The 21,867-nt window shown below is 34.0% G+C and overlaps 1 protein-coding gene across 20 annotated transcripts in view; it reads left to right on the top strand.

The window, feature by feature from the left end:
* KLHL13 (kelch like family member 13) overlaps positions 1 to 21,867 on the top strand; it is a 191,155-nt gene that overhangs the window by 145,104 nt on the left and 24,184 nt on the right. For all 20 annotated transcript variants that reach the window (XM_035289795.3, XM_054251527.2, XM_078362534.1 and 17 more), the window contains one exon: positions 6,912 to 7,053. In XM_035289795.3, the coding sequence (XP_035145686.1) occupies positions 6,940 to 7,053 (114 nt within the window). In that variant the 5' untranslated portion in view covers positions 6,912 to 6,939. The remainder of the gene's footprint in view (positions 1 to 6,911; positions 7,054 to 21,867) is intronic.

Raw genomic sequence — 21,867 nt, 5'->3', positions numbered from 1 at the left:
AAATACGGTAGGTAGAGGGAGCAAATATTACTTTTGAAGTTCTTTAAGGACAAGATTGAGATATTCAGTGCAAATGCCTTTTAATTTGGGTAATTAACTTTCATCCGGTTATAGTTATCTAATGGAATATCATTTGACTCAATTCCCTTATCTGCATTATAGTGTTTTATCTGTTATTGTGATGGTTGGCATTAGAGTTCAAAATCTGTTCTTTTAAATGTTGATTTCAATATGTAATTTTGTCCCCAAATTTGATCTAGGTTATTTTCTAGGATTTACTACTTCCCTATCCGATATGTGTTGGGAGACTAGCATAAAAGGCTTTTAGTGTTGGTATTGTTTTTATGGAAATAGAATGGTAAAATAAGTGATCTTCAGATTGAATTAATTAAACCAGAAAATTACTTGTCTGTAACATAATGTATCTCTCTGATATCCTCCTTGTGCTTATAAATTAAGCATTCAAATGCTAAGTGACTTATAGCTTCTACTGTCTGCTATTTTTAATTTTTTAGGCTTGGTATAAATGGGAACAATGTGGGCTCTGGATTCAGATGTGGGTTCAAATCATAGTTACCAGACTGATGGCGAGGCCCTAAACTCTCCAAGCTTTAGTTCCCTGTCTTTAAATGAGATTATTACAAGGATTAAGTAGGATACTAGAACGTGCCTGGCACAATGCCTAGTACACAGCAGGTGCTGGGTAAATGATCTTATTCCCATGTTAAAACAGACATAAGCTATTTATTAATATGATTCTATTTTAAATGTGACAGACGTGTGCATATAAGAAGCCTGTGCAATAGCTTCTTATATCCTTGGAAAGATAGCAGCTATTTTATAAAATCTCTTCTGTAACTAAAGAGTTCCATTAGTGAAATTATTTCAAGTAGATAATAATATATTTATGTCATTAAAAAAACTACAAATAACTAACAAAAGCTTTATGTTTCTTGGTTCCTTTCACCTCATTATGAAGACATATTCTTTAAACAACAATTAATTTATGCCTTATCAATAGATGTTAGTTTCAGAGTTTCAGGCTTATTCTTGTTGGCATTCGAAAAAGAAAAGAGAAATTGCTATGATATTTATGATTTCTTTGTGTAATGATACTATAAATGACATTTTAGTTGGGGCGCAAGTCTTTCAATATTTGAAATTTTCAGTTTTTAAATTTTTCAACAAAATGCCAGGCATTTAAAATAAAAATTATTTTTTATACATTTATTTGCTTCATGAGTTGGAAATTTTGTTTCCATTTTTTTCAAAACATGTTCCTTTTTTTCATAATGAAAGTTGAGTATGTGTAGACTCAAATATATGTGATATCATTCAGCTTTTGTTTGGGAAGTGTGGAGAAAGAAAGGAGTAGAAAAGCTATTAATATCTTTAGGAAGTGTGGAGAAAGAGAGAGTAGAAAAGCTATTAATATCTTTAGAACTCAATGCAGAATGAATACTTTGACTCTATCTGAAAAACCAATGGAAAATGGCTTCTACCATCTTAAGTTTTTAATTTATTTCTCAAGGGTGGAAGGAAATACCTTGACAGATTTAGCCCTGAAATTCAAATGAGTATGAGAACAGGTGGTGAAATTTCTTCTCCACCTGCCATGCAACTTTATCACAAGAAATGTTTCATTTAGCAAATGCTGCTGCTAGCAGACACTTCTCTGTTTCAGAGCAGAAAAACAAATGGATGGGAAGTATTTCTTTGAAGAAAGCCTTTTTCTTGATTTTCTTTTTAAATTGTGAGTGTGAGCAATATGTATTTTATTTTCCTGGGGGTTGGGTAGTGGATAGTCAGTGCCTTGATTAACCAACCTGTTTTGTTGTGTTGTTAAACCATTCATAGCTTGCTTGTTTTTGTTTTCATTTTGTTTTCTTATTGTTGTTGTTCCTATATACCAACCCACTGGCACTAACTTTAGTTAAGGTAATATCATTAATCCGGGAACTTGAAATATCTATATATTATACTTTTGACACTAATGCAAGAGACTTTCTTTCTTTCTTTTTTTTTTTTGAAATGGAGTTTCACTCTGTTGCCCAGGCTGGAGTTCAGTGATGCGATCTAGGCTCACTGCAACTTCCACCCCTTGGGTTCAAGTGGTTCTCCTGCCTCAGCCTCCTGAGTACCTGGGATTACAGGTGTTCACCACTATGCCCAGCTAATTTTTGTGTTTTTAGTGAAGAAAGCATTTCACCATATTGGCCAGGCTGGTCTTGAATTCCTGACCTCAGGTGATCTGCCTGCCTCGGCCTTCCAAAATGCTGGGATTACAGGCATGAGCCATAGCACCCTGCCTGAGACTTTCATTCTTTTGTTGCAGTGAAATTGAGTTTTTAGAACATGTTGTTAGATATAACCTTTTTTTCGTAATGAAATGATGGCAAGTAAAGCACTATGAAACAAATGGGAAACTAAATTGAAAAAAGTGTTCATATACTTTTACCTTTCTAGCTTTTATCTAATTCATTTCTTCCTTTTTTCCCTCAGAAATTTTAAACAGTACAGGAAAGTGTAGAGAGCAATCTTTTATTCATAGCAGTATGAAGATGTTGCTTTTTATTTGATGTGAGCTAGATATTCATGTGCCAATGCATGAGTTGGCACACAAAAGCTCTCTATGGAGAAAAGTTAAGTGTTTTTATTGTGTTTTCATGATAATAATTTTAAGAAGCACTAAAATGTTCCTTTTTCCTTGACAATGAAATTTGACTTCACCTGGGTTTCTGTATAACATGAATTGCTATTTGCAATGATAGAAACCAAGAAATTGAGGTACACATTTTGTAATTTATCAAGATGATATCTTATTTTTTAAACACAATGGCACTGGTTTCAGTGGATTACCATGGGATTTATTTAGGTATGGAGCTTAAGGAGCATTGAAAGGTTATTTGTGGATTTTGAGCCAAATGATGCAATTAAGAGATGCTTTTTCCTTCCCCATATAGCATTCCAAGAAACATATTTGCTATAATGAATTCTAAGAGTACATGGTTCTCTACAAAACTTCTACCAAATTAAGCCTCTACAGAAGTATTCATTGAAGAAGAGATATTTAAATCAGATTAGCAGAGTACTCTTGCTGTGTCCTACCTACCAGGACACAGATACCAGGACACAATTCTTCATTGTCATATTGCTTGCTGTTAAAAAAACACATTTGTCGATTTAGTGAGTTTTAAATTTCCTTTGAAAAAATCCATTTGGATGAACAATTCTATGCAGACAGTAGTAGGAATTTATTACATGTTTGCACTAGCAATTTTGAGAGTTTATCTTGTACTCTGATAATTTTTGCAGCTTTAAAGATACAATCTTTGTGTTAATTGTGCTAATTTGCATATTCTGGAATACTGATTAGGTTGAACATTTTTCTATCTGCTAACCATTTGTACCATGATCTTTGTGAATTGTGTGCTCATATCACTTACACGTTTCTCTTAGGTAATTTTAAATATGTGGACATTTCAGGGCATGATTACAATGTTGGCAGCCCTTTGTTAACATATGACAATGTCTTAGACATTTTTTTCCTTTGTCTTTAAGTGCAGTGCGGAGAAATGCCACAGTCTGTGTATGTTTGGTTTGAACACGTTTACAATGCTTTCAGTAAAATGATCAGACAGTACCTCTATCTCTAAGCTAATACTCATCAAAAAAGTAATTGTTTTCTTTTAGGAAGCACAGTTGAATGATTCATGCACACTTTGTGAAAGACTGCTCTTGTACTTTATGGTTGATCATTGTTTCAAGAATAAGATGTGTGCTGTGGTGATGGAGTAGGCGGGGGTGGCATGCAGACTATAATATGGTAGGGAAAAGAGAGGTTTAATTTTTAGAAAGAAAATTTGTTAATATAGTCTCTCCCATGAGTAATTTTATATGGTTGGTGAAAAGGGACTATTTAGACAGAATTTGTCAGATTCTAACTTAACATGTAAAATTGGATCCAAATAACAACTATTTTATGCAGATTTAGGAAATTATTATTCTTACATGAGCTTATGTAAAACCAAAGCTTTGCTGCATAATTTTCTTAAAAACTTCAAAGCCATTATCTACTTATTTACTATTAGACTTGAGTTTTCAAATTGGTGGGCCCAAGGAGAGCAGAGGAATTGTTAGGTAGCCTTGGAAGAATTAGTGGTAATTAATAATACTGCTGTGTTTCATATTGCTAGCATTACCTCATGGATTCAACCCCATGACTGGGAAATTATTTGAAACATGAAATTGCTTGTGAAAAATTTTCATGAGACAGTCAATTCCTTTATATTAGGATTTCTCAACTTTGGCACTTCACTTTTTTTGCCTGAGAACATCTTTAACCTAGAGAACTGTCCTGTATTTTGTAGGATGTTTAGCAGGATCCGCAGTTGTGACAGTGAAAAATGTCTGCAGACATTACCAATGTGGGGGCGGGAGGAGGGGCAAAATACCTCCTGCTCCCCCCCCCACATTGAAAATGACTTGTATATATGTTGTATTTAACTGTATGAGTTGAAAGAAAATCAGATTAAAAAACCGTTATTTTTTCTTGGAATTACTCAGATAATAATTCCTTTAAGCATAAATTGATGTAATTGTGGCTTGGGGTTTGCAGAGAAGTGTTACCTCCTTGCAATGTTGAAGAACAGTACTCTTCACATCCAATCAATAAACTTATTAAAGGGGAGATAGATGGGAGTATTGAATCTGCTAAGAAGGTTAACATGGCATGTACTGTTACCAATGCAAAAATTAGTAGGGAGTGTTTTGAATGTTAAAAAGTCAGAAGATACTGATAAAACATAATGAAAAAGATAATTTTAGTGCAGGTTTCTTCAGCTTTTGAAGTAATTAGTTTAAAAGGCAGGCATATTATATTGGCAAGAAAGGGCTGCATTTTCACTTTTTGTTTTTAAGAGCAAGAGACAAATGAAAAAGTAAACAAGTTGTTATCTGTGTTTTACTCAAAAAGCAATTTCCAGGATATGTCATAGTGGCAATGTGAATTCAGCTTTACTCCCATCCCTTTTACATCTGCAGTTTTATAATAATGATAATTGATGGTCATTTGAGTACTGCATAATAAATAAATGTCTTTGGAATGATCTACAGAAAGAAGATTCTGTATTCATTCAGAGGACGTATATTAAGTCTCTCGTGCCAGGCTCTGTGCAGGGAATACAGAAACTAATAAAATGGCCTGCTTGAATATGCTATTAATGTAATTCTGGATGAATAGAAATTTTCTGGTTAGGGATACCAGTCACCATCAATCAATTTCTGACTTTTCCAATTGATTCTGTAATTGTAAGCGTCTGTCCAAAAACGTTGTTTAAAAGTGTGTGTATGTGCTATATATCACAAATATAATTTAATTCTCTTTAAAGCTATCTCTGAAACTCTGGTGGAAGGCTATATCCATTTTCTTTTCTGCTTTTTAATATCTTAAAGTATTCTCTTCCTTATTAAATATCCATCAGAATTGAATTAAACATAGTTATATAGTATTAATTCATTTTTAGTTATACTATGGCTCTAATATCATTAAGAAGAATTAATGTCACCCTTAAGGCCAGACTTTTTGCTAATTGTTACAAAATTTAAAACCACTTGGTGTCATAATTCAGAAAGCAGAATCTTTAGTATAGTCTTTTTCTCATTAAAACTGATGAACTTAGTTTATAGGTGTAATAGAAAAAAAGGTGAAACATTCTGATGTTGGATAGCTCAGAGAGTTAAAAAAGCAAATAATTCTAAATTGAGGAAATTACAAAGCAATTGAAGAGTTCTAACAACATTTGAAAATCTACTTTCCTTCTTTTTTCCTAATGTCTATTTTAGCAGTCTTTTTAGCAGTCTATATAATGAATACAAAACCAAATTCTTGAGCCATGGGCTCCCCACCCTTAGGCAGGTGATCCAGAAATTATTTTAGCAATGTATGCTTATGGAGAAACACAAGATCTCTTCTAAGGAATGATGAAAGGTTGTTAATCATGGCCCATTTTTAGTATAATCTGAGATTTTTAAACTATCAAATGTATTGTCATATTCTGTTTGCAACTAAGTGATCTGCTGATTAAAGTTTCCCACTCTTGGTTATGCCCCTTGAAAATATTATTGTTGCAATATATGCAAATACAGGATTGCCTATATTTATATTTTTAGTATTCATTTCTTTGAAAAGATGGAAATGTGACTAGATTGTAGTTATTAAACAATCTCAAACTGGTAAGAGTTACTGCTAGAAAAAGAAACTATTTCATATGAAAAATTTTGTTCAGTTGGGATTGATTAAAACTATTACTAATAACAGAAGAGGAAGTAATGCATTAATATGTCACAATTAATCTTTCACTTTTTTAATGGGGGTTTGGAGTGGGAATCAGACTAGATCTAGATTCAAAGCCTGGGCCAGCTACTTTAATAATATTGTGACCCTAGGTAAGTGGTTTTCGACCCTTCTTTATTTAGTCTGTGTATAAACTTATTGGCAAGTGCCTGATACATACTGAGTATTCAATAAATGGTAGCTATTATTTTTATCATTCCCAAATTAGGTGTTTCAAATTAATTTTATCTATAGGCAACACAATTTGATGACATTGCTATCTAAATAGTAAAATATTAACAGTAATTACTGTGGCCTTTAAAAACTCTGTGACTATAATTTTGAACCACCTTTTAAGTTGATTTCTCAGTTATCATCTGCATTTTCTATCCTTGGAAAGCATTTTACAATTATACATTTCTTCTGAGATAAAGAGTGGTACAAGCCTATGAAACAATATTTACCATTTGCATAGTCATACGATTGGCAATAGTGACTGATTATTTTTCTAAATACTCTCATTGTGAATTGTACAAGTTTTAATTTGCCCTTCTTTCTTATTTAAAACAACTTTCAGATCTCTCGTGGAAGAGGAAGACCAACACATGAAATTGTCCCTTGGAGGCAGCGAAATGGGCCTGTCATCCCATTTGCAGTCTTCCAAGGCAGGACCTACACGCATCTTTACCAGCAATACCCACAGTTCTGTGGTGTTACAGGTAATTTAAGCTGTCCCTTTGGTAATATTTACATAGCTTTAAAAACCCACCATGGGTTTTGTGGTGCAGGATGTCAATAGTTGGGGAAGTTGTGGGTACGTGTGGATAGGAAATACATGGTAACTATTTTTTGCTCAGTTTTGCTGTGAACTCAAAACTGCTCCAAAAAATGAAGTTCATTAAATAAAAAATACAAAGAAAAAAAACTAACCAGGAGAGAAATCTTTATGGAGGAATGCATGCTTTCTTGAGGTTAAAAAATTCCTCAGAGTCAATTTTTTGTTTCATTTGTGTACAGGATGTTTTGCTAGTATGCCATTTTCTTACAGAATACCATGTCTGATTTCATTCCAGAGTAGGCAAAGTAAGTATTACAGAGTCCCTACAATGAATTTTCTAGTTCCTCACTCACAGACTGTTTTACTAACATCTTTGTAATGATTCTAAAGGTTGTATTTAGTTGGTGTCTCAACTCGTATTGGCAGTACTAGCTGTGGGAGTAGAGGTTAGGACTGCTGGATGCAAACCCACTGATACATGTAATAAGTAATAACTAAAATCAAAGCAGGGGACAGAAACACAGTAGAACAAAAGCCAAAAGAACATGAAACACAGCAATCTGGAGCTATTTAGCACAAGGATCAGAAGCCTAAGTACTTCTGACTTTTTTGGACCTTTTCTGACTTCTGTGGGCATTGCTGAATTAGAGAGCAATATGATACTGGATGTCCTTTAATATCTTCTAAAGATAGTTAAATTACATCAGTCCTCTTTTTTTTTTTTATTTTTTTTTGAGAGGGAGTTTTGCTCTTGTTATTTAGGCTGGAGTGCAATGGTGCAATCTTGGCTCACCGCAACCTCCGCCTCCTGGGTTCAGGCAATTCTCCTGCCTCAGCCTCCCAAGTAGCTGGGACTAAAGGCATGCACCACCATGCCCAGCCAATTTTTGTATTTTTAGTAGAGACAGGGTTTCACCATGTTGACCAGGATGGTCTCGATCTCTTGACCTCGAGATCCACCCGCCTCGGTCTCCCAAAGTGCTGGGATTACAGGCGTGAGCCACCGTGCCCGGCCTACATCGGTCCTCTTACTATCCTTAGTAAGATAAGGAAAATGTTTTTCCAAATGCATGTTTAAAAGACATATTCCCAGATGGATTTTATGCCTATCACTGATCAAGAACCATTATAGTAAAGCTGTATATAGAATATAATATAATATGATGAGGGATGCGGTTTATACTTGCTGTGCATCCTCTTTGTTTAAATATAATTTCAGGCAGGGCGCGGTGGCTCACTCCTGTAATCCCAGCACTTTGGGAGGCCGAGGCGGGAGGATCACGAGGTCAAGAGATCAAGACCATCCTGGTCAACATGGTGAAACCCCGTCTTTACTAAAAATACAAAAAATTAGCTGGGCAAGGTGGCGCGTGCCTGTAATCCCAGCTACTCGGGAGGCTGAGGCAGGAGAATTGCCTGAACCTAGGAGGCGGAGGTTGCGGTAAGACGAGATCACGCCATTGCACTCCAGCCTGGGTAACAAGAGCGAAACTTCGTCTCAAATAATAATAATAATAATAATAATAAAATAAAATAAATGTAATTTCACTGAATTCCATTTTCCTTATCTCCAACATATGACTCTTGACTAGCATACCTCTAAGTTTCCTTCCTGTTTCTATCTTTGAATTCAGTAAAATTGCATTTTCCTAGTATTTCAGTTTCTAATTGGAGCTGGGGTCTATCTAGTAAGGTTCATTGTCCTGTGATTATAATCAATCAATATGCGAGAGTCAGGAAGGAAAATCTCTCCCTCTCCTGGCATCTTAAAGCTGTGTAAATGGTTTACTTGTTGATTTTTCAAGGTTATGAGAGGAGAGAATAAGGGATCAAACAGATAGGAAAAGTGGGTGAAGAAGAAATGTTTTGGTATATTAAAGTGTTCTTGCTAAAGAAAAATAAGAAATACCTCACTACTGTACTCCTGCCTTATGTAATGTTCATAGCAGTCATGAGTTAAAGCCAATTATTTTGGTCCTGCTAATTTTTGAAATTTACTTTAAACCAAACAATGATAGCCACTGTAGTACAGTGAGAGAGATTTAGAGCAATGGTTCTGAAATTTTAGTGCACTTCAGAAGCATTAGGAGGGCTTCTTAAAACACTGAACACTAGGCCCCAACCCAGAATTTCTGAATCAAAATATCTGGGAATAAGACTCAGGAATATGCATTTCTAACAAGTTCCTAGATGATGCTGCAGATCAAGGAACATACTTTTCAGACCATTGTTCTAGAGAAGGCACCTTCTCCTGCCAAGAGTCATGGTCTTTTCTTTTCTCCCTATAAATTTTATGTAGGTTATAAATTATTGTTACAATGGGTAAACATTGAAGATAATTTAAATTTCTATCAGTAGGTGAATGGTCACATGAATTATGTTGCATCAAAACTATGTAATACTGTGCAGTCACTAAAAAGAGTAATATATGTACATATTGAATGGAAATAATATAAGATACCAAATAAAAAAGTAACAGGGAAAATATGATATATCCATATAAGGTAATATGATCCAGTTATATTAAAATATAAAATACTAGTACATGCTATATCATATGGGTGAACTTTGAAAGCATTATGCAAATTGAAAGAGGCTAGTCACCAAAGTCAATATTTTATGTGATTCTAATTTTATGAAATGTCCACAATAAAGAAATCTATAGAGACATAAAGTAGACTAGTGGTTGCTTACAGCTTGGGAAATTGGGAGGATATGACAGTGAAAGAAAAGATACAGAGTTTCTTTTTAAAGTGATAAAAATATTCTAAAGTAGACTCTAGAAATGGTTGCAGATATCTGTAAATATACTAAAACCATTGATTTGTATACTTTAAATGGGTGAATTGTATGGTATTCAAATTATATCTCAATAAAGCTGTTAAAAATGTAACAGGGCAATATGTATTATATAATCCCTTTTATCAGTAGAAAAATTATACAATATGTGTACATATGAATGTGAATATGTAGCAAAAGGTATGGAAACTGATAAATAAATTTACTATGGAAGCTGTTTTATATATATATAAATATATTTTATATATATATATTAAAAATATATAATATTTTAAAGCTGTTTTAAAAAATATATATAATATTTATATATATAAAATATATAAATATATATATTATATATATATATATATATATATATAAAACAGCTTACCAAACAAGGGTAGCCAGGTCTCAGAGCCTTTAGCTCCAGCACATTGGTCCAGTCTGAGAAAGAACAGTGATGTGAAAGTAACCTCAAATTTTGTGTTACTTGAAGATAATTTTTCTTCAAATGATATTTTTATGTTGTTATAATATTTCCTGTGGTAGCATAGAGATACCACTCTATATTGCTATTAAAACCCTTGTATGCTCTGTTTAAAAGTCTATTAAAAATTATGTTCTCATAAACTGAGATTTTTAAGGCCAAATACTAACAAGGAACCTTTTTGTATCTAATCTTAGGTATGTGGTTGTCAAGGGAACAAGGTAGAGAAGTGTTTAATGTGTAGATGTTATCATTGTTTTAAAATTAGCAATAAAACAAATTCCAGCTTCAAAAGACATTGAAAGTAGCTGTCAAGGGAACTGATCCATGGGGAGAAACTGTCGTAATAAGTCTCACTCTGCAAGACTACCCACTGCCTACTTGTAGTGAGAAGGACATGGATTTCAGGCAAAACTAGAATTCTAGTCATGCCCCTTATTAGCTAGATGTGTGACTTTGGAAAAGTCACTTACACTCTCTGGCGCAACTTTTTTATTTATAATCTGGGTAAGAGATTTGAGGATTAAATGTCACAATTTGTGGAAATAAGGTGCATAATAAATATTCATTTATTTTCCTTCCACTTGAGCTATTCCTGGAGAAGGTCTCACAGGAAATAGAGCTGATCAGAAGTTATGGGTATACCAAATAAGGTATTCATCTGGTTGGCTTGAGCAGATCTAGCAGGTTTCTCATTGCCATTAAAATGGCTTCAACAAACTAGACTGTCAAAGAAAATTCCTGGAAAGTCATTTGATACCTAACTGGCTTGAATTCCTAGAATCTTGAACAAATTCTAGGTTAATCAATCCATGACTGAGTTAGCAGGGCCAATGACTTTTACTCAAGTAAGAAAGATTAGGGTTAGCTTAAGTAGTGATTGGTAAAATCAAGGATTATTTTATTTCCCTCACTTCTTGGCTACTACTACATCTGTGGTTATTTCTCATGGAAACTTTCTATTCTTTGACTTCTATTATTCCAGGTGGTCAGCATCTTTCTCTTATTGTCCTATCCTATGGTAATTCATTGAATCATACACTTCCTGGCAACCTCAGTTTTTTAAATAACAGCTTTATTGCTATATGATTGACACGCCATATAATTCACCCATTTAAAGTGTGCACATCAATGACTTTTAGTATATTCACAGGATTGTGCAACTATCACCACAATTAATTGGAGAACTTTATAATTACCTCAAAAAAAGTTCATATTTGTTAGCAGTCACTCCCCATTTGCCCCCCTCAACTCTTTCCTCAATATGGCAACTGATATTGTTTGGCACTGTGTCCCCACCTAAATCTCATGTCAAACTGTAATCCCCAGTGTTGGAGGAGGGGCTTGGTTGTAGGTAATTGTTCATGGGGGTGGTTTTCTCTTTTGCTGTTCTCATGATGGTGAGTTCTCAGGAGATCTAGTTGTTTGAAAGTGTGTGGCACCTCCACCTTCACTCTCTTCCTCCTGTTCTCACCATGTAAGATGTGCCTGTTTCCCCTTCTGACATGGTTGTAAATTTTCTGAGGCCTCCGCAGCCATGTTTCCTATACAGTTTGTGGAACAATGAGCCAATTAAACTTCTTTTCTTTATAAATCACCAGTTCCAGGTGTTTCTTTAAAGCAGTGTGAGAATGGATTAATACAGCAATCATTTATCTTTTCTCTGTTTCCATAGATCTGTCTATTCTGAGCATTTCATATAAATGGAATCATATAATATGTGGTCTTTTGTGACTGGTTTCTGTTACTCACCATAATGTTTTCAAAGTTTGTCTATATTGTGGCATATAACATGCTTCCTTCCTTTCTGTGTTCAAATAATATTACATTGCATGAATATTTTGTTTATCTATTCATTCATTAATAAGCATTTATTTTATATACATTTTGGCTTTTATGAATAATGTAGCTATGAATATTCATATGTAAGTGTCTGTGAGGCCATGTTTTCATTTCTTTTTGGTATATACCTTGGAGTGAAATTACTGGATCCTATGGTAATTTCATGTTTAATTTTTTGAAGAACTACCAGTTTTTTTCAAAGTATCTGCCCCATTTTATATTCACACTGGAAGTGCATGAGGGTTTTAATTTCTTCACATTCTTACCACCATTTATTAACTGTCTTTTAAAAGTATTATTATAGCCATCTCAGTAGGTGTGTAGTTTTTATGTGCATTTCCCTGATTGCTAATGATGTTGAATATCTTTTTATTTGTGCTTATGGCCATTTTTATGTGATCCTGGAAGAAAAAAAATCTTATTCTTGTTCTGTGCCGAGTCACTAGGAAAGAAGAAAACAAGCCAAAACAAACAGAAAAAGAAATCCTTTACAGATTTTTTAGTTGGGTTATTTATCTTTGTATTACTCATTGTTCAGAATTCATACACACACATATATTATATTACATATATATGTGTGCGTGTATTTTTTCATTCATTGATAAGCATTTCTTTTATCATACATTTTGACTTGTGAAGCTATGAATATTCATGTGTATATATGCATATGCATATATATTCCTGATAAAAATTTCTTATCTGATCCATGATTTACAAGCACTTTCTCCAAGAACCTTCAATTTTATGGTCCCTTCTTGTTCTGCTAACTGCTTTGCCAATCTCCAATCCTTTATCCATTCAGCCATATAATCTTTGCTTCTGTATTATCTTGGCAGACAGTAGGAAAGAGGGTCAAGAAAAATGCCTGGAAGGCTTTGGATTTTTCACTGTTCCCTAAAAATATATTGTTTGTTCACATGTTAGTGTTTTTGTGCCCATTACCTCTCCCTGGCCCTTACTTTTCCTATCTGGTAAACCTCAATTGATTTATAATGACCTATCTTTTTATCTTTTAAAAATTATTTATTATTTCTTAATTTTTATTTTAGATTCAGGGGGTACATGTGCAAGTTTGTTACATGGGTATACTGTGTGATGCTGAGGTTTGGGCTTCTAATGATTCCATTGCCCAAGTAGTGAATATAGTACCCAACAGGTAGTTTTTCAACCCTTCCCCCATTTCTCCCTTCCCACTTTTAGAATCCCCAGTGTTTATTATTTTCATTTTTGTGTCCATGTAGACCCAATGTTTAGCTCCCACTTATAAGTGAGAACATGTCATGTTTTAGTTTTTGTTTCTGCCTTAATTTGCTTGGGATAATGGCTCCCAGCAGTATCTATGTTGCTGCAGAGGACATCATTTCATTCTTTTTATGGCTGTGTAGTATTTCATGGTGTATATGATCCATCTTAAATGGTACCTCTTCTGTTATGCTTTTCTTGACCCAAGCAGAGTTAGCAGCTTCGTCTATTCATATATTTTATCCCTTATAAATATCACCTATCAGTGAGCTCCTCAAGGTCTAGAATATAAGTTGTTGCTTCTGTATGCCTATGATCAGTACATGATACTGCTTAATAAATGTCCACCTTTTGTATTATTAGCATACTAACTGTCATTAAAAGAGATACTACTTTGCTATAAAGAAGCTTTTTAGTTTGATATACTCCCATTTGTCTATTTGCTTTTGTTGCTTATATTTTTGAGGTCTTATTTAAAAATCCTTGCCCAGTCCAATTTCATGAAGCATTTATCCTGTATTTTCTTCTAGTAGTTTCATAGTTTGGGATTTTACTTCTAAGTATTTATCCTATTTAGAGTTGGTTTTTGTGTGTGGTGAGAGACTACTTTCATTATTCCATATGTGGTTATTCAGTTTTCCCTGCACCATTTATTGATTAGACTATGCTTTCCTCATGTGTGTTTTTGGCACCTTTATAAAAGAAATCACTTGGCTATAAATACATGGATTTATTTCTGGGTTCTCTATTCTGTCCCATTGACCTGTGTGTCTATTTTTATGCCACAATCAGACTGTTCTGATTACTATAGCCTTGTAGAATATTTTGAAACCAGGTAGTGTAATGACATCAATTTTGTTATTTTTGCTCATGATTGCTTTGGCTCTTCAGGCCCATTTGCATTTCAAAATGAAGAGACAACCTACAGAATGGGAGAAAGTGCTTGCAATCTGTGAATCCAAAATGTATAAGGAACTCAATAGCAAAAAATAACCCCATAAATAGCTCAATTAAAAATGAGCAAAATACCTGAATAGACATTTCTCAAAATAAAACACACAAATGGCCAACAGATATGTGGAAAATTACATAACAACACTAATTATCAGAGAAATGCAAATCAAAACCACAATGCAAAATCATCTCCTCTCAGTTAGAATGGTTAGAAAAGACTAAAAATAAATTCTGGTGATGATGTGGAGAAAAGGGAACTCTTATATACTGTTGGTGGAAATGTAAATTAGTACAGAAATTACAAAAAACGGTATGTATGGAAGTTCCTTAAAAAACTAATAATGGAACTACCATATGATCCAGCAATCCCATTACTGGGTATATATCCAAAGGAAATCAGCATGTTGAAGAGATATTAGCACATTCGTGTTTATTGCAGTGATATTCACAATAGCTAAGACATGGAGTTAATCTAAATGATCATCTACAAATGAATGGATAAAGAAAAAAATTTATATCTACATCTGTATATAAATGTGGTATAGATAGATAGCCAGATATAATGGAATGCTATTAAGGAATAAAACGGAATGAAATCCTGTAATTTGTGGCAATATGGATGAACCTGGAGGACATTATGTTAAGTGAAATAAATCAGGCAATGAAAGACAAATACTGCATGTTCTCACTCATATTTTGGAATCTAAAAAAGTTAATCTCATAGAAGTAGGGTAGAATAGTGGTTACCAGAGGCTGGTGAGGTTCAGGGAGAGGAGAGGATTGGGAAAGATTAGTCAATGAGTACAAAGTTACAGTTAAGAAGAACAAACTTTGGTATTCTATTGCACAGTAGGTGACTAGTAAGATAACACTGCAATGTATATTTCAAGAAAGCTAAAAGAGATTTTGAATGTTGTTGCCACAAAGCCACAAAGAAATGATAAATGTTTCAGTTGATGGATATAGTAATATAATGATCAAATCACTATTCTATATATACATGCATTGAAACATCACATTGTGCTCCACAAATACATACAATTATGTGTCAATTATAATTAAAAATTAAATTATAACAAGAAATAATGCATATAAAGAGCTCAACCCTGGGATAGAGAAAGGACTCAGTGTGCTTTTAATGCTGCTGTTGATATTGTTTGTGGGATAAGTTAATTTGGATGGAAGTTTATAAATCACTGTCATATATACTTTCTTCATTGATAGTTGAAAAAATGCTATGAGATAGAAAGGCAAGAATTGTTATCTCCATTATATAGATAAGGACACTGAAGCTCAGGGAGATTAGGATGCTTGCCCTAGTTCACATAGTCAGTAAGTATTAAATATTGAGGCTTGAACTCAGATTTCAGATGGTATAGATTGTATTTATATTTCTACTAGTCTTGCTCTAAACTGTCTTACCTTTTAAAATACAATGTCTAAAAATATTGTATTCATTAACTATAAGTGTAAAAACATGTATTAGCAAGGGCAAAAGATAGTTTGGAATGAATGATATAATAAATATTTTATTCCTGATAGAAATAGCAGAATTATGCAGAATGTCTTGCTGGCCTGCCCTTCTTCCCTTCCCCTACTGAAAACAAACAGAAAAATGTTAACTGCCAGTTGAAAACATCCCTTTCATCCTCAAGACCTGGAGGCCATAACTAGGATATCAATGCTTCAGCTGGTGGCAGTGCATATTCATTATAGAATACTTAGGTATATAGAAACAAATCATTTTCTGAACACTGGCGATACTTACTCAAACCTATTAAGGTTTAAGATGCCTCATTACCCTGGCTATGTAGGCTTCTAGTTGACATTTTCTCATTTTAAGATTGGTGCCTATTGAACTGCTCTGCTTGTGTTTTCTTCCCTTATAGCTATTTACTTTCCTTGTTCATTTTTAGTTCTAAAGTCAATGTAAGATATCATTTTATAATCTTGTTATCATCTACCTAATAGACCATTAAATAAATGGGTTATTTTAAGAGCATATACAGATTAATGTATGTTGCCTTTCCCTGAGTTAACTTTTCTGGATGTTTGTCCTGAGGTAAATATTTGGGTTGCTGATAATGTCATGTTGATGAACTGTATCCTATTTCTAAATGTTATGATCATAAAATAAACAACTTTTAAAATATATTGTTAATACATTGTTAACATAAGAAATAGAAGCATAATGATTAAGATAATTTACATTTTATAAAATAAGAATTCAAGTAGTCTAGATTCCTGTAGATTTTATAAAAATGATACTTTTAATTTATTTTCATTTCTGGAATCACAGGTAGAATATAGGGAAATTAGTCTAGTTTTTCTTTGGCATAGCTCTTGGGGCACTGAGGTTGGGGTACAATTAATTATTATTATTTTTCTAACTGAGTGTGCATCTTTAGGATAAAAGTTGGAAGACTGTCTGCCACTTTCCCTTTTCAGGCCACTTTAGTGTGTTCTTGTCCTGCTCTCTCAGTTGAGTATTTTTGGTTATTTGCAAGTGTTGAAGTGAAAGAGAGGGCTAGCACATACCAACCTGAAAGTCAAATATGCTGTAATACACAATTAGAATTTCTGATTGTTGCTAGTATATAGTAATACAGTTTGTTATTCATTATTGATCTGCCATTGTGCAACCTCAGTAAACTGACTTATCAGTTCTAGGAGTTTTTTTTTTTTTTTTTTGGTAGATTTTATAGGTTTTCCTACATAGACAATCATTTTGCCTATAAATAAAGATTCCTTCCTTCCTTCCCTCATTCCTCCTTTTCTTTCTTTGCCCTCCTTTCCTTTCTTTTCTTTCTCCTTCCTTCCTTTCTTTTTTTCCTTATTTTCTTTTCTTCTTTCTTTTCAGTCCAATGCCTTTTTTTCCTTACCTTATTGCACTGGCTAAAACCTCCAGAAAAATGGTGAATAGAAGTGATTAGACTATACAGTCTTGCTTTGTTCTTGATGTTAGGGTGAAAAGCTTTCAGTATTTAATTATTAAATATGATGCTATCTGTAGGTTTGAGGAAGTTCTGTCTTATTCTTAGCTTGCTGAAAATTTATTTTAATTTTTTAATTTTTTTGAGACAAGGTCTCATTCTGCTACCCAGGCTGGAGTGCAGTTGTGTGATTTTGGCTCACTGCATCCGCCATCTCCCAGGCTCAGGCAATCCTCCTACCTCAGCCTACTGAGTAACTGGGGCTATATGTATGTGCCACCACACTCGACTCATTTAATTTTTTTTTTTTTGTAGAGACAGAGTCTCACTATATTGCCCAGGCTGGTCTCAAACAGCTGGGCTCAAGTGATCCTCCTGCCTTGACCTCCCAAAGTGCTGGGATTACAGGCATGAGCCATCACATCTGGTGAGTTTATTTTTTAAAAACATTAGGAATAGATGTTGCATTTTGACAAATGCCTTTTTTTCTGTAGCTATTGAGAAGTGATCTTAACATTTTCTTTTTCAGTCTGTTAATATGGTGATTTATATTGATTAATTTCTGATTATGAAAACAAGCTTGCATTGGAGGTATAAACTCTTCACTTGGTCATGATGTATTATTCTTACATATCACTAAATTTGGCTTGTTAAAATTTTCTTAAGAATTTTTACATCTTTGTTCCTAATAGATTTTGATCTTAGGTTTCTTTGATTGGCTTTGTCTGGCTTTGGTATTAGAATAACGCTGGCCATGTAGAATAATTTGGGATATATTCCTTCCTCCTAATATTCTGGATTTGTTTGTGGGTTACTGGTGTTCTTTCTTCCTTAAATGTTTGATAGATTTAACCAGTGAAATCATTTCAACTTAGAGTTTTCCCTGGGGAAAGATTTTTAAATTAAAATTTAATTTTATAGTAGACATGTGGCTATTTAGCTTATCTGTTTCTTCCAAAACTTTGGGAGTTTGTGTCACAGAATTTGTCCATTTAAACTAAGTTGTCAAATTTATTGGCATTAAGTTGTTCATATTTCCTTATTATCCTTTTAATACCTGTAGAATCTCTAATTATGCCACTTCTATTAATCCTGGCATTGGTAATTTGTATTTTCTCTCTTTTTCCCCCAATCACTCTTGATAGGGTCTTATCAGGTTTATGAATCCTCTCGGAGGAACAGCTTTTGGTCTTATTGCTTTTCCTCTGTTTTACTGTTTTCTATTTCATTGATTTCCACTATGATCTTTATTATTACAATTCTCCTGTGTAATAAGGCATAAATTTGCTCTTCTATTTCTAATTTTTTAAGGAGAAAACAGATCTTTCATAGGAGATTGTTTCTTCTTGTTTAATATAGTCATTAACGGATATAAATTTCCCCTAAGTACAGCTTCAGCTGCTCCACAATTTTTGATGTTATATTTTCATTTAGTTCAAATGCTTACTAGTTTCTCTTTTGATTTCTTCATGGGTTATTTGGAAGTATGTTTTAGTTTGAAAACATTTAGGGGTTTTTCAGAGATTTTTCTATTTTTGATTTCTAATATAATTAAGCTGGGGTCAGAGAATCTATTAAGAGTTTGTATGATTTGGATCCTTTAAAAATTTTTAAGACTAGTTTTATGGCCCAGAATGATCTATCTTGTAAATGTTTCACATATGCCTGAAAATAATTTGCATTCTACTGCTTTTTGGTGAAGTATTCTGTAAATGCCAATTAGGTCAAGTTGGTTGACAATGTTGTTTCAGTATCCTTGCTAATTTCTGTATATTTACAGGTATCTGTCACCTTTAAAATCAGTTATTAAGAAATCTCCAATTATAATTGTAAATTTGTTTATTTGTCTTTGTAATTTTCTCAGAGTTCACTTCATGTATTTTAAAACTCTGCTATTAAACATACAAACATTTAAGGAATTTATGTTCTCTTGTTAAATTGACCTTTATTATGAAATTACTTGCTTCATCTTTGGTACTATTCTTTGCTCTGAGATCTATTTTGTTTGATATTGTAGTCATGCTAGCTTGATTTTAATTAGTATTAGCTTTGTATATATTTTACCATCTTTTTACTTTTATTTTTGTAAATTAACATATGTTAAAAGTTAATTTTTTATTCGTACATACTTTTATGAGTTTCAACATATATAGCATTTCATTTAATCTACAAAATTATGACACAGAAACATTCCAGGACTTCAGCATACTCCCTCATATTACCCCTTGGTAGTTATACCCACCACCATCCCTAACCCTGGAAACTACTGATTTATTTTTATTTATTTATTTTCTGTCAGTTTATTTTTGTCTTTTGGGCAATGTACATAAATGATATTATATGGTCTGTAAGCTTTTGAGACTGGCTTCTTTTACTTAGTATAATATTTTCAAGATTCATTCACTTTTTTGTATGTCAATAGTTTGTTCCTTTTTGTTATTAAGCAGTATTCCATGGTATGGAACTTTGTGAGGTCTCTTCTCCATTCTCCTCCACCTGGACCATCTCCCGGATTCTTTCCAGTTTCCACGGCTCTATTTTGGCTCTTTGGCCTGAAAGCTGGGGGTCTTATTTACCCTGCTTTTTCACACAGTTATCATAGCTGCTCCCATATCTTGGCCCAAAGACAAAGAGAGAGGAAAAACATTGGCTATTCACCACAGAAGGGCAATCACAGCATCTCTGATCAAGGAGAGAGGTTTCTCTTTTTCAGGGTTTTAGGCATCTGCCACCCCCACTATCTCCACTGTCACTCTTCTTGCCACCAGTGCCTTGAAATTGCTGTAGGATTGGGGCTCAAGAGAACACACACACACACACTCACACACACACACACACACACACAGAGAGAGAGAGAGAGAGAGAGAGAGAGAGAAGAGAGAGAAAAGAAAAACTGGATTATCTCCATGCTCTCTGAGCTTTAAGAATCTTTTTCTTCTTTTTAAGACAGAAGTAGAAGGCTTCTCCTGGAGCTTTTTCTGTCTGTTGTCAGGTGACTATTTCCAGGTTACATGATGCCTTAAGTCCAGGTCGGGTATACTAGAAAATATAAGGTAGGGGCTGGGGTCGGGTAAGGACTCCCATCAGGTTGGTGGATGTTTACATTCTGATTTTCTTTCCCAATTCATCTGCTGTCATTAGCATGTGGTTTTCATTTACTTTTAAGTTTTGTGAAATTGCACCAGGCCAGGATTTATTCTAGAGCAAACTTTCCCCCAGTACTGAGGCAAAATCCTTTTGAGTACTCTACCTAAGGCCCCAGCCTTGTAAGGTTTCCACTCTTATGATCTGAATAGAAACTACTTCCAGCCCTTTGTGAGCCTTGGAGAGTATTCCTTGTGCACCTTTTTGGTGTTTTTTTTTTTCTGCAGACAAATATGCTTATCATTACTTGCCAGAATACTTGAAGGTGACTGTTTTTCGATCTCTGGAATCCTCTCTCTGTGCTGATCTCACTTCTTATATTCTGTTCTATCTGCTTCGATCTCCCCAGACTCTCAGCTCTAGGAGAATACTAGGTTTTGCCTTGGTTCCCACTCACTGTACCTCTATCCGGAATCCGTAGGCAGTAAGTTTAGACAGTCACAGGGCTCACTTAATTTGTTTCTCATCTTTCACAGATCCTTTTCCTTCAGGGTTTTAAAGCTTTTTTTCCATATATTTTGTCTGATTTTAAAGAGTTTCAGGAGGTGATGTAATTCTAATCTCTCTTACTGGAAACATAAATGTATAGGATATAATTGAATAAGAAATGATGAAATCCAGACTAAAAATGCCTAATAATTTTAGAGATGGTTGTATGAGAGAGAGCTTTACAAAGGAGGTCAAATTTGGACAGGTGTGGTGGCTCACACCTGTAATCCCAGCCACTTGGGAGGCCGAGACAGGTGGCAGTTAGGGGACATCCTTGAGACCAGCCTGGGTAACATGATGAAATCCCCCTTTCTACAAAACAGCAACAATAAGGAGGTCAAATTTAAACTAGTCTTTGAAGGAGGGAGGGTATTCCAAGTGAAAAATAATGGCATCAATAAAAGTACGGGAAAAGGAGTAGGCCTGGGTATTTTATCAATGAGATAGTTCGGAGAATGACCTGATAAGATGGGTCAGAGTATATAGGGAACTAATAAAAAATAAGGTTGGGATCAGATCAAAGAAGTCTCTGAAAGCCAGAAGTTGTGCTATAATGCAGTGATAGAAAGCCTTTAAGATGTTTTTAAAGTCTAAGCAGTGTTACATAATGAGCACAGAGTTTACAATTAATATAAACATTTATGTCCAACCTATATATTTCTTTTAACTTAAATGCATCTGTTCCTTTTTCTGTCATTTGAATGAAATGAAGAGCGGCCTCATAAAAACATGCCTGGTATTGTTTATATCTAATACATTACATTTACATAACATTGGAGTAAAGCTATTTCTTAACTTTCTTTAGTTCCTTAATCTTTGTTCATATAACATATTTTCCATTGTAATTTTCATTACTCTTTGCAAGCTGCATCTTTTTTCTCTACTT

The sequence above is a fragment of the Callithrix jacchus genome, chromosome X (assembly GCF_049354715.1).
Source record: "Callithrix jacchus isolate 240 chromosome X, calJac240_pri, whole genome shotgun sequence".
NCBI lineage: Eukaryota > Metazoa > Chordata > Mammalia > Primates > Cebidae > Callithrix > Callithrix jacchus.
Note: the sequence above shows the minus strand (reverse complement) of the source record. Positions and strands in the feature narration are given on the sequence as shown.